This window comes from Ischnura elegans, chromosome 1 (genome assembly GCF_921293095.1).
Source record: "Ischnura elegans chromosome 1, ioIscEleg1.1, whole genome shotgun sequence".
NCBI classification, from domain to species: domain Eukaryota; kingdom Metazoa; phylum Arthropoda; class Insecta; order Odonata; family Coenagrionidae; genus Ischnura; species Ischnura elegans.
The window spans coordinates 63,368,069-63,379,271 of NC_060246.1; the positions used below are offsets into that span (position 1 = coordinate 63,368,069).

Sequence of the window (11,203 nt, forward strand, 5' to 3'; positions counted from 1 at the left end):
AAATTGATTACGGAAGATGGCAGCACCAGCCTTCACAACAAAACGCATCATGGGATTAACAATAGAACTGCGTGAAATGTCCGCGATTCAACTGTAAAGAAAACTGTAATCGTGTGTTTACGATGATCTTCTCGGTTGGAAATAGCGTTTGTTGTCATTGTCATAGTTGTAATAATTTCTTCTATAATTTCCGTCAGTTTCGCTTAGCATAAGTTAACAAATGGATCCCTCTAAAGAGTTGGAAGAGAAATTACGCCAAGCTTCATCCCTCGGAGATGAGCAGTCGGTTCGAATTTTATTGGCAACTGGGATCAATATTAACGCCCAGCACCCGGTTAATGGATGGTAATATTCCAAATATAGACTTTTCCCCTAATAGTTCGCTATTTTGACACTAAAATCTTTCATTTTCCCAGGACTGCCCTCCATTGGGCGTCAAAGAGAGGGCATACAAATATCATCTCCCTTCTGCTTAAACATGGGGCTGACAAAAGGTGTGTCTCCAAAAAGGGAGAAAGCCCTCTCTCTATCTGCTCATCTCCTGATTCTCGCAAACTGCTTGGTGATGATGGCAGTAATCCCACTGTAATAGAAAACACTCTTCCAATTATTCCACATTACCTATCGCACCCACCTCTCGACCCTTCCGTCAATTTAACATCAAATCCACTTCCAAGAAAGACAACCCTTGTTGTAGCCGATTCTCAGCATCTCAAAAATTCCTCTGTTTATGACCAAACAGATGGTGAGTCTTCAGTCTAAATAAACATGTGGAATCAAACAATGCAATTTTGTTTTACCCAAGGTAACTTTCTGCATTTCAGAAATGGTGCTGAAAGTGCGTGTGGCCAACATCAGTGATCCAGACTTCATTGAAGTTGACGTTGCAAATCCATCAGAACTTACTTATTCCAAACTTCTGAGAACTTGCTGTGAAGAATTGGGTGTAATCATAAGTGATGTCGTACGTGTCCGAAAATTACCAAACACAATCATTCGCAATGATAAAGATGTGCTAAGGTTGAAAAGCTTTCAAGAGCTGGAATTAGTCGTATCTGGTCTTTCGAAAACAGTGGCACCACCATCTGTTGCAAATCAGCCTAGATCCACACCAGAGGAATCAATTAAGTCTTTGAGGCCAAATGGCGTACTACCTTTCAATCCTCCAGGGTCAGGAATGAGTAACAATAATTACCAGGCAATGGGCTTGTTGAAAAATCAAACAATTTTGTATTAATTTCTAAGCACAATCTTGTTTTGGTCAACCAACTTATTGGAGTAATGCCAAAAGTTGCGCAATGAAGTTACAGATCGTAGCTATGAGATTCACTGTCAGTAACATTGTCTTCAATGGCGAGGGAGATTCCCCAGACACAATTAGATGTATTTTGCTTCCTGCACAGCATTTGATTTTTTTATGTTGAGCGAGATGAAACTGTATAAAAGTAGTGTTTTTAGATTTTCCTTGTAATCATTTCCACAATGAGTAGATCAGAAACAACCTTAGCCATGACTTATGGATCTAGTCTTCAAAGGAAGGACTTTACTTAAGTGTGCATGAGTCACAGTGTTCTTACTTCTGAGCAATGAAAAAGTTACGGTGAACGTTTCCTTGATTTCGCAAGGGTTAGCTCTTAATGTCAGTGTATAAATTGTTGTATTTAATTTGCAATATTGTGTAATTCAATTTATCCTCAAGGTAAACTACCTAGTTTTGGGGAAAGGTGTATGTATATGAAAATTGTGACTGCTCTGGATCAAGCATGTAAAGGTCACAGGTATAATATCTTTTGATACAACATTGTGTCAAGTAATGATTGCTGGAATTACTCTTATGCCCTCAGTACAAGTGGCTATAAATGAGGCTATGACATGGTAAAATTGAGGGTGCCGTTAATGGATAGGAAAATTCTGTGTTAAGAATTGCAAGTCTTTTCGAACTAGCATGTCTAGCTTTAACTCTTATGTGGAATAGAAATAAGGTAAATAATCTTTAGATTTTCTACCTTTCTACTGACATTCATACTGACTACTTTACCTGTGTAAATAGTGTGCATACCATAAAGGCTGTTTTACACAGGGCACGGAATTGCACAGGTTAGAACTGCATCAATATCTAAAATGGCGGGGAATTGCGCGAATGCATGGACGAAATTAGAGCAAGGGCTATTTTGCCATCTTACGTCCACGCATTCTCGCATGTGTTCTAGCAATTCACCGCTTCACAATGCAATTTTGACTGCGCCTTCGTACACACGTCAGATTGTGCTTGTACATGCCCTGTGTAAAACGGCCTTAAGAGTAGTTCAATTTTTATTACTAATAATTACATCATGTATGTTAAATGTTATTTTAAATTACTGTAAAACTGTATTCTATTAATATTTCAATTAATCTAAGCTTTTAAATAAACATGGCTCATAGTTAATTTCAGCTACTACTATGTGTAATTCAACTTTAAAGGAAAACATAGCAGGTAAATGTTTTGATACCTGTGGACATAAGTTTTTTTTAGAAAACGTGGTTTAAAAAATCATGGTATTGAATAGCGTCCAAGAGTGGATGTTGGTCGAAACTTGAATGAATAAAATAGCATTGCTGTTGTCTGCAGAGCATTATAGTCTAAAGGCTGTTTTACACGGGGCACGGAATTGCGCAGGTTAGAGCTGCATTAATTTCTAAAATGGCGTGGAATTGCGCGAATGCATGAACGAAATTAGAACGGGCTATTTTGCGCATCTACGCATTCTCGCATGTGTTCTAGCAATTCACCGCTTTACATGATGTAATTTAGATTACGCCTTCGCACGTACGTCAGATTGCACAATTCCGTGTACTGTGTAAAACAGCCTTAATAAACTACTCGGTAGCTAATGGCAAATTAATCAGAAAGAATTATCTTAGGGGTAAAAGTGCCATGATAAATGTTCATTATTTTTTGTGCATGGGTAGCAGTATTTTAGAACGTTACCTGATGTGCCATGCGAGAGGGATTCTTGTTTTGAAAAATAGTTTGCATTACAGTCATCAACTTAATTTTTTAAATTATATTTGTTGTTGAATTCAAAATCATTTTTTTTGTTCTACAATTATGATTTACGATGACTTTTTCCAAAGATAAGTGCAAATAAGCAAACATAGAACATTAATCTCAAGATTCGTACACTGCAGGCTTTGATGTCTCCTTTCGTCAAGCTAATTCCCTTAAAAATTCTCAATCATTCAAAAATTTACTTACCCAGTCTTCTTTGAAGAAAGTTTAAGTAAAGATAGCTCTCATATCAATCAGCTTTAATACTTTGTTTTTCTGGCCTCTTTTGGGTTTTATATACTTATATTGAATGCACCATGAAAAGCATACAGGACAGCCAAAAAAACATTATCCAAAGCCAGAGAAATTAATGAATACCATGACAGTGGATATTGGGGTAAATTTAGGCCCCTTCCATGTTTCACAATTCCTTAATTTCTGAATGTATTGCAGGAATTAGTCATTTCTCAATTACTGAACAGTAATGTCTCCCTGAATATTATTTGCCAAATTATTTTTCTTTAGAGCAGGGGTTCCCAAACTTTTTTGTACCACGCCCTCCCCCCCCACTACACATATCAGCTTTCCATTTTGCAATACTACCCTATTTCCATGGTGCCATACATACCAACTCCTACTTGTACTCGTACAAGTATGTGCCTACTTGATACGGTGAGTAGGTAGATTTTTTTGTTCACTGTTGAATGAGGTAACGCAGAATGGAAAGATTCAATAATTGTACGTATGATGAAAATTAAAACAAGTATTACATGAAAAACGAATATCATTACCTGTAACCTTCTTTGATAAAGTTTACAACTTTATTGAAATTTTACAAAAACAATTATGAAAACTTAGAAAGACTTTATTTCAAAGATCTGAGGAGAGTATTTTTGAAATTTTTTTATTTATTTCATTTGGGTGTCACGCCCCCCCTGGAATTTCTCCACGCCCCCCAGTTTGGGAACCCCTGCTTTAGAGAGTTGCAAAACATTAAAGGAACATATTCAAGGAATTTTTTTTACGTACTTTAAAATTTTATTTACTTAGCATTACTAATTATTCTCCTTAAAAATTAATGGTTATGTAAAAAAGAAATTGCTTTCACTGGATAGACATTTATCTTACCCCTGCAATGAATGCAAGCCCCAATATCTGTGTAGCACAAAAATAAATAATTCACTGTACTACATTGTAGTCTTTTACAGTAACATCACTTTCGATCAATCTATTAGAATAGTGATCAAACTCATTTGAAAAGAGATGAAAAGGTGGCATATACATAGCTGAGCATAATAGACATGAGTATAGCGTAAACATGAGTTGACAAATAGGATCACAAATTATAATTTGAATGCACCACAAAGGTTCTCATCATCCAATTGACCTGCATAGCCTAATCACTAACCACTCAATGTCTCATTTTGGAGCCCTCAATGACATTTCATACGTAATTAACCTCACAACATCACCTTTACCTTACCATCTTTTTACACATCCGCCCTAACTAGAAAACATTGTTTTCAGTGCTGGGCTATAATTTGCTGCCTTCATGCAGACAGTTCCTTATTAATATTCCAATAACTGGGTGAAACACAATGTGAAACTTATTCTTGAAGGTGTTAAAAAGATATGCATACTAGAGGTAAGCAACATAATGCCATTTCCAATTTTGATGGATTAACTTCAGCCATAAAGTCAACTGCCATTGAGGCACTGAGCCATTCAATCAACCTTTGATTTTAACTGGCACATTAAAGATTATTTCATCGCTTACATTTTACTTAAAGCTCACCTGTGTATCATAATAGTGTTTCACTTCCATTTGTTCTGTCACAGCAATCATATAGGTTTCTACAAAAAAATTCATCCTACTGGTTATGCTTCATTCTGCTCAAATATGAAATGCCTGGTGGTGGATTACAAGGAGGCTTTTCATAGAGAAAATGTAACCCCAACACTATTTGATACAATTCCCTCACCTAACTTTCCTGTACTTATTCCCTTAATCAGGCTTCAGTTTGAATTATTGCCTTTAGAAAGCTAAAGAGCAGCTAAAATATGCACATTTTATAGAAATTACATTTAAACTTTTCTAGGATCTAAACGTCATAACATACTGCAAAATACAAAATTAGATGAAGTTTTTAAGGTATACAATACTACTGTGTGTATAATTATTAACCTAAAGGGTTCCAAGCAATTATATAAAACAGTATTTGATACTGGTAATAGAATAGGTATTCGATCTACTGAAAGATGTGTCTTCTATGGGAGTAGAGTGAAAGTGATTTTTTTTATCACAGCAGAGCACAATGAATACTTCCACCAAGTCCTCTTTCAATCCACTATACATATTTGAACATCGACAGGTAACTTTCACTGCCATATAAACAAATGAATCAGTATTGCTATCAATTACACAAGTTATTTATTGAATAAGCAATAACATCATAAATTCCATTAACTTAATCACAGGTAAGATTCAAAAGGAATAATAATTTCTCCCTCCCATACCACTAACAGAGTGGTACCCAATGCTCAGTATCAAAATCATCAAATTACTAGACATATCTTGATTTCATGCTTAGCTCCATAAGCAATCGTGTCCATAGCACACAAGCAAGTTATGATCACTTTGCCAAAACCAGATAGTTGTAGAAATTCCATTCAGTTATAGTTCATTTTTGTCTTAGTAGCTTGGGATGGCTTTTTAAACTCAATAACATAATCTAATGTAGTTCAGGGGTGCATTCTGATTAGCACATACACATCGTCCACAATTTTCCAAAGAGCTATAGCATGCATTAAAGTGGCACTGTAGCAAACACACTAGGAAAGCTGGGGATCGCACACACTACAAAAATTTCTTATTCATTGGATGTGGATAAAGGGAGCCAATGTTTACGGATACTCATGGGTAGGGAATATTCCTCATTCAAAACAAACATTCCAGCACCAAGCAAGAAGAAAGAGTAAAAAGCCATTTCAGATCACACTTATGCTTCACATTCTCCGAATCACAATGCTGTTCATAATTACTACTTCAACACTGACATCTTAACGCACATCATGTGTGATTCAGAATGCACTCCCACAATAAAATTATACACTTATTACGATTACAACAATAATGAAACAATGGATATGGTATGGCTGTTTCCAGTTCTTTCTTAACGACAGCTAAATGTGATGTCATTTTCAAATGGGTCAACTTTTTAATAGTTTACAGCATATGAACCCACACATTGGCTAGACAGCAGCAGTAGCTTCAGTAAAAAAGAGGCTAACGATAAAATGGGAAAAATAACGGATTAGGGATGCATTCCATGCATGAAGTGTCCACACACATGACTACACAACCTCCATAACCTCTTACTCAGCCCACATAGCATGCATGATTGATTCCAGTCTGGAGTTTTATTGGATTCATGGCAGGAATGGCAATTTGAGAGACTTTTTCCAGACAGATTTTCCCAATCCTATCTCTCGAACCACTGAAATCTAGTTCTAGTTTGTAAAGGTAAATCTGGATTATGGCTTACATGGTGGATTTGTCCAGCTAGATTTTTAGCTTGCAAAATGGATTTTGGAAGGCAGATTCTAGCCAGCATAGCTTCCAATTTTATACTGGAGATTTTGTAACCACCTGCACACCTTATGCAGCCACAAACATAACCTATGTAGAAGCACACACAGTGTAGCCATTTTTGTAGTCATTTAGCACACTTGTGTAACTATTTCCACATGGATCCTATCTACATAACGATATAATGCTGTAGCCAAGGATATTTAGTTGCTAATTGAAACAACATATCACTGATGTTTACTTGTTGATACCCATATATTCCTTAACCTAGGTACTAAGTTACACACTTAATACATAAAATAACTTATACAGCTTCAATACAAGCCAAAAATAACAGGAATAATGAGATCAAGGAAATTTGAGGTTTCATCAAGAATATGCTTGGGTATATCCAGCAAATTTAAGAAGCAACACACAAAGTATGAATTCAAAACATGCGTAAAAATTCTAAACTCAATGCAAACTCAAAATCTCTTCTACTAAAAAGAACTCGCACAAAAAGGGAGTACAATACTCAAGGGACAAAAATAAAGGTTATTTCTAATCTAGAATCGATTCCAAAAGACATTGCTGCTTTAAAAGTGAATGATATGTTGACTGGGACAAATATCTGAAGGAAGGAAAGGACTAGTAAGACTTTTAATCAAAGTGAAACATCATAATGCTGAGAAGACATTTTAAATTAAAACTTCAAATAATACTAAGCGCATAAAAATAAATTCCTTATCATTCATTTCCAGAAGTGTTGTCATTCTACATGGAAGAACATATACTAAGATGAAAATGTTCAAGCCAATAATCAAATCACATGATGATCATCATACCCAAAAGATGCATACTACATAACATCCAATCTTTCTCAACAGTCAACCAAAATGGTTTAATTCAAGCATCTTCTGACTTAAACAAAATCAAAGCTAGTTAACGTTGAATTCAATATTTTATTGGACCACCATTCATTCCAATAACAGCATCACACCTCTGCCTTTTGAAATTCATAGAATGTTTCAGTTATAATGCAAAAGCAGATTAAAGTGAAGCTCAATGTAAACATGGCAGTAAAATTAAAGTGCTCATTTGATTTTCAGTCAAACTCAAAGAAAATTAAAAATATAATAACAGACATCTGCACAACACATAAATTTAGTTTTTTACTTCAGAGACTTTTGAGCTTTCAGCATTTTGTATGCAAACACAGCATTCTCCCGCCTTTGTTCAATTTTCATCCTATCACCAGGGGACAACTCCTTCCACTTAGCCTTTCCTGCACTGCCACTTCCTGAAGCACCAAATGCTGGCAAGAGTAGTTTTTTTAGAATCAAATCCTTCTGTCCAGGCTACAGTAGGAAGAAAGAAAGGATCAATTAGATGAAACAAAAAAGCATTTAATGAACCATGATCATACATAACACCTGCTCGTGTGCACAGAAACATATTTACGAGCTCCCATACAATATGCCAAATAAATGATAACCAAAATGCATCAAGTTTGAAGGAATAAAAATAATTATTCCTCCAGTTTGCTTCATTAAACTCGGTGGTTAACTATATAGGAGTCAGATTGACTACAACTGATAGTTCAAATAAACATAACATTAAAAGGAGCAGACATGTTAATTAGCTGGCTGCCCGACAAGAATATATTAAGTGCTTCAGGTGAGCCCTCAGAGCAAGGTATTTTATTTTAATGGCACAACTGGTGCATTATATTCCAATGTGTATGAGCTAACAGGCCATTCTTTGATGCACAAGATTCACCCATACTTGAACAATCACGAAATCCAGCATAAAAGACGATATTTTAGAGAAATTAAAAATAAACGCCTCACCCTTCCATTGGCTTTATTCTGAGTTTTCTTTGGAAACACCTTCAATGTCGGAGGCTGATGCACCACTTCCCCGAACTTGACTTCATCTCTAAGATGTCCAAAATCACTCTGCTGCTTTTCTATCTTGGATAATTTCTTTACCGCTTTCTTAGCTTTGGATCGCTTAACATTGACGAAAACTTTCGACGCCAGCTTCTTAGGAATTATTTTCCCACGGTCTAATTCATCCTCATTGCATTTTGTTACTTCTTCAATGACGCCAGATGTAGGATTACGATGAACTTCCACGCCAAACTTCTTTTCGAATTTTGTCTCTTTAATCATGTTCTGCTTGAAAAATATGACCATGGTTAACCAAATGTCAAGATTAAGACGCAATGAACAAAAAACGAAACATTTACCTGACAGAGTCTCTCGACCCTATGGAGAAAATGATCATCAGACTCTCCTTTCTTTTGATTTAAGTTTGGAGTTGGCCTGAGGGCCTTGGCCATTCCTGGCAAGGCTACTTCCTTTCCAAATAATTGATTCGAGGTGATTAATTTCCCCTTGTTCTTCTTTCTTTTCTTTACCTTCAATTTCTCCCTGCCACAATTTTTTAGCTCCATCAACCTTTCAAGACTGTGAGGAACTTCTTGGGCATCTGGTAGAGCAGGAGGTAGGTCTATCTTACCATTTAAACTGCAAAGTAACAATTGCATATAATTCCAGCGTATTATACGCACATTTAAAACATCCAAATTCCTACCTTTCCAATCTAGCCGCCCGCTGCTTCTCTGGATCCTTAATTTTCTTACATTTCTTTCCAGGAATCTTACGACCCATTGCGATGAATAGGACGGTTAAACTTTCACATACGTCAGTCACTAGCTGAGGAAACTAACACACATGCACCACATAATTGGGTTTAAAAATTATCATTTCTTGCACAAGCCATAGTCGCTATAATTTTTACAGACGATTCCTCACCTCAATCAAATCACCGACCGCGAAACCTCGGACCGTACATTTTTCCACCACGCGCAAATCTCCTCAAATAACAATTGACAAGCCACATGCGTTCAAGAACAGTGCTGACCTCAACGAAAGCTTCACACACTTGCTCAAATCAGAATGCTTAAATCAGCTTAAATTTAAATGAATATTGGGGCAAAACGGCAGTACGGATCCGGTTCAATACTATTTTAAATATACTATTACATTCAGCTAAACTATCTCAATGCGACATTTATAAAATTATGACTTCAGTATTGTCTTTTATTATCCTCAAAACATGCTCGATCTTGGATCCCCTTACTTACTAATAACAAAGAGGAGAATCCTCGCTAATACTTACCTTTCTCTATGCTACATACCAGAGGTGACCGCCATAGACACCGTGAAGGAGTCCACGTCGAAGCTCAGAGTCTAAAATAAAATTTTCAGTGAATGGGTGCACCGCACCCAAAAAAATCTACTTTACCTACTAATCAGGGGCGCAGCTAGGAATTAAGGCGGGGGGGGGGGGGGTTAGGTGCAAATAATACCGGGGTGTGTGGGGGTGTGGAATACCCACCAGGATAAGCGGTAGGTGCGAGATTAATAAATTGCGGAATTTTAAGATAAATGGCTCACAATGGTGAGTTTTACGGCTTCCCGAGGGATATTTTATATTAATCCTTGCACTATTCTATTCGTAATATCAATCCAATTAAGTAAAATGGAGTAAACTAAAAGATGTCTGAGCTCTGGGGGGGTTTTATCCCCCAAAACCCCCCTCGCTGTGCCAATGCTACTAAATATATATATTGTTAGTTATAATACAAAACTATATAAGTATTTAAATTGATGTTATATTAAGAGTTCTAATCACACTTTCCTCTTTCCATGTAATTTAGCAATTTCTCCTTTTCAGCCTTCATGTTCTTCCTTCCTTCCTTCCTCACTGCCCCTCCATTCAGCATTCGTAAAACCAGTGATCTAAGTGACCTGATAGCTATCCCTTGCTCCGTCATCGCATTTCCACTCAGCAGAGGAGCAAGCATGTTAACATGCTTGCTCCTCTTATACTTTCACATGCCTTTCTTTACTGAATTTCCCCCCTCATGATTAAATAAATCAATTTTCTCAAGTTCATTTCCTGCACACCAAATAAGGCTGCAAAAATAAATGGTTTTAGTTTTAATCCCAATGCTCATAAGATATTTATGATGCTATATGAACATATTTCTATCAATAAAGAAAGCTCTTTTGGCTGGAATGCCCAAAATTAGGAATTTAATATCATGATACAAATAATGTTCATCACAAAGTCAGCCCTCCCATTAGCTTGTCAGCATGTATTGAAGTCATAAATATTTGTGAATGCATTCTTAACTACCATTATAAGGAATTTTAACATCCCATCAATTTCAGGGTGAAGTATGAAATTCTCTCCTAATTACTTCTCATTGCTACTTACTATCACCCCAATCCTCCACATACTTTTCACCTGACTTGAATTTCTTACAACTTCAGAATACCTCTTTGTTCCCAGTCCTTAATCTCATCTTAGTTCAAACATTTGGAGCCCAGAAGAGCCGAGTCAAAATGTGGAACACCGTGTTCCAATTTTTGACTCTGCCCCTTCCCATCTAGGCCTATTTCCCTTTAAACATTTGGCAGACTTATGTACAATTAATTAAACATTTTCTTTTATGATAACTGCATAAGCTGCACAGTTTACCTCTAATTCAGACTTCCATTATGCTCTATTAAGTATAATTCATAGTATCT

The 11,203-nt window shown here is 36.4% G+C and overlaps 2 protein-coding genes across 4 annotated transcripts; one reads left to right on the plus strand and one right to left on the minus strand.

Annotated features, from left to right (window-relative positions):
• The first annotated feature begins 18 nt into the window (after positions 1–18).
• LOC124161882 (ankyrin repeat domain-containing protein 40-like) lies at positions 19–1,579 on the plus strand. Of its 2 annotated transcripts, none has more exons than XM_046538134.1 (4): positions 19–105; positions 198–345; positions 417–745; positions 825–1,579. In XM_046538134.1, the coding sequence occupies exons 2-4, from the start codon at positions 221–223 to the stop codon at positions 1,235–1,237; spliced, it is 867 nt and encodes a 288-aa protein (XP_046394090.1). In that variant the 5' UTR covers positions 19–105; positions 198–220; the 3' UTR covers positions 1,238–1,579. The 2 variants fall into 2 exon arrangements, with proteins under 2 accessions (XP_046394090.1, XP_046394099.1); XM_046538143.1 differs by having other exon boundaries at positions 73–93.
• A 5,962-nt stretch (positions 1,580–7,541) lies between these two features.
• LOC124161894 (coiled-coil domain-containing protein 137) lies at positions 7,542–9,529 on the minus strand. 2 transcript variants are annotated; one of them, XM_046538155.1, is made up of 5 exons: positions 9,419–9,529; positions 9,198–9,328; positions 8,851–9,130; positions 8,450–8,776; positions 7,542–7,957 (listed from the first exon to the last, which is right to left on the minus strand). In XM_046538155.1, the coding sequence occupies exons 2-5, from the start codon at positions 9,272–9,274 to the stop codon at positions 7,772–7,774; spliced, it is 870 nt and encodes a 289-aa protein (XP_046394111.1). In that variant the 5' UTR covers positions 9,275–9,328; positions 9,419–9,529; the 3' UTR covers positions 7,542–7,771. The 2 variants fall into 2 exon arrangements, with proteins under 2 accessions (XP_046394111.1, XP_046394118.1); XM_046538162.1 differs by lacking the exon at positions 9,419–9,529 and having other exon boundaries at positions 9,198–9,417.
• Between the last annotated feature and the right edge of the window lie 1,674 nt (positions 9,530–11,203).

Excerpts from the sequence above, each read along its gene's own strand:
- LOC124161894 (XM_046538155.1), bottom strand. The coding sequence starts at position 9,274 with ATGGGTCGTAAGATTCCTGGAAAGAAATGTAAGAAAATTAAGGATCCA. Across the intron at positions 8,777-8,850 it reads GGGTCGAGAGACTCTGTCAG|AACATGATTAAAGAGACAAA; the intron begins GTAAATGTTTCG and ends TTTTTCAAGCAG. Across the intron at positions 7,958-8,449 it reads AGAATAAAGCCAATGGAAGG|CCTGGACAGAAGGATTTGAT; the intron begins GTGAGGCGTTTA and ends TTCCTACTGTAG.
- LOC124161882 (XM_046538134.1), top strand. The coding sequence starts at position 221 with ATGGATCCCTCTAAAGAGTTGGAAGAGAAATTACGCCAAGCTTCATCC. Across the intron at positions 346-416 it reads CAGCACCCGGTTAATGGATG|GACTGCCCTCCATTGGGCGT; the intron begins GTAATATTCCAA and ends TCATTTTCCCAG. Across the intron at positions 746-824 it reads TGTTTATGACCAAACAGATG|AAATGGTGCTGAAAGTGCGT; the intron begins GTGAGTCTTCAG and ends TCTGCATTTCAG.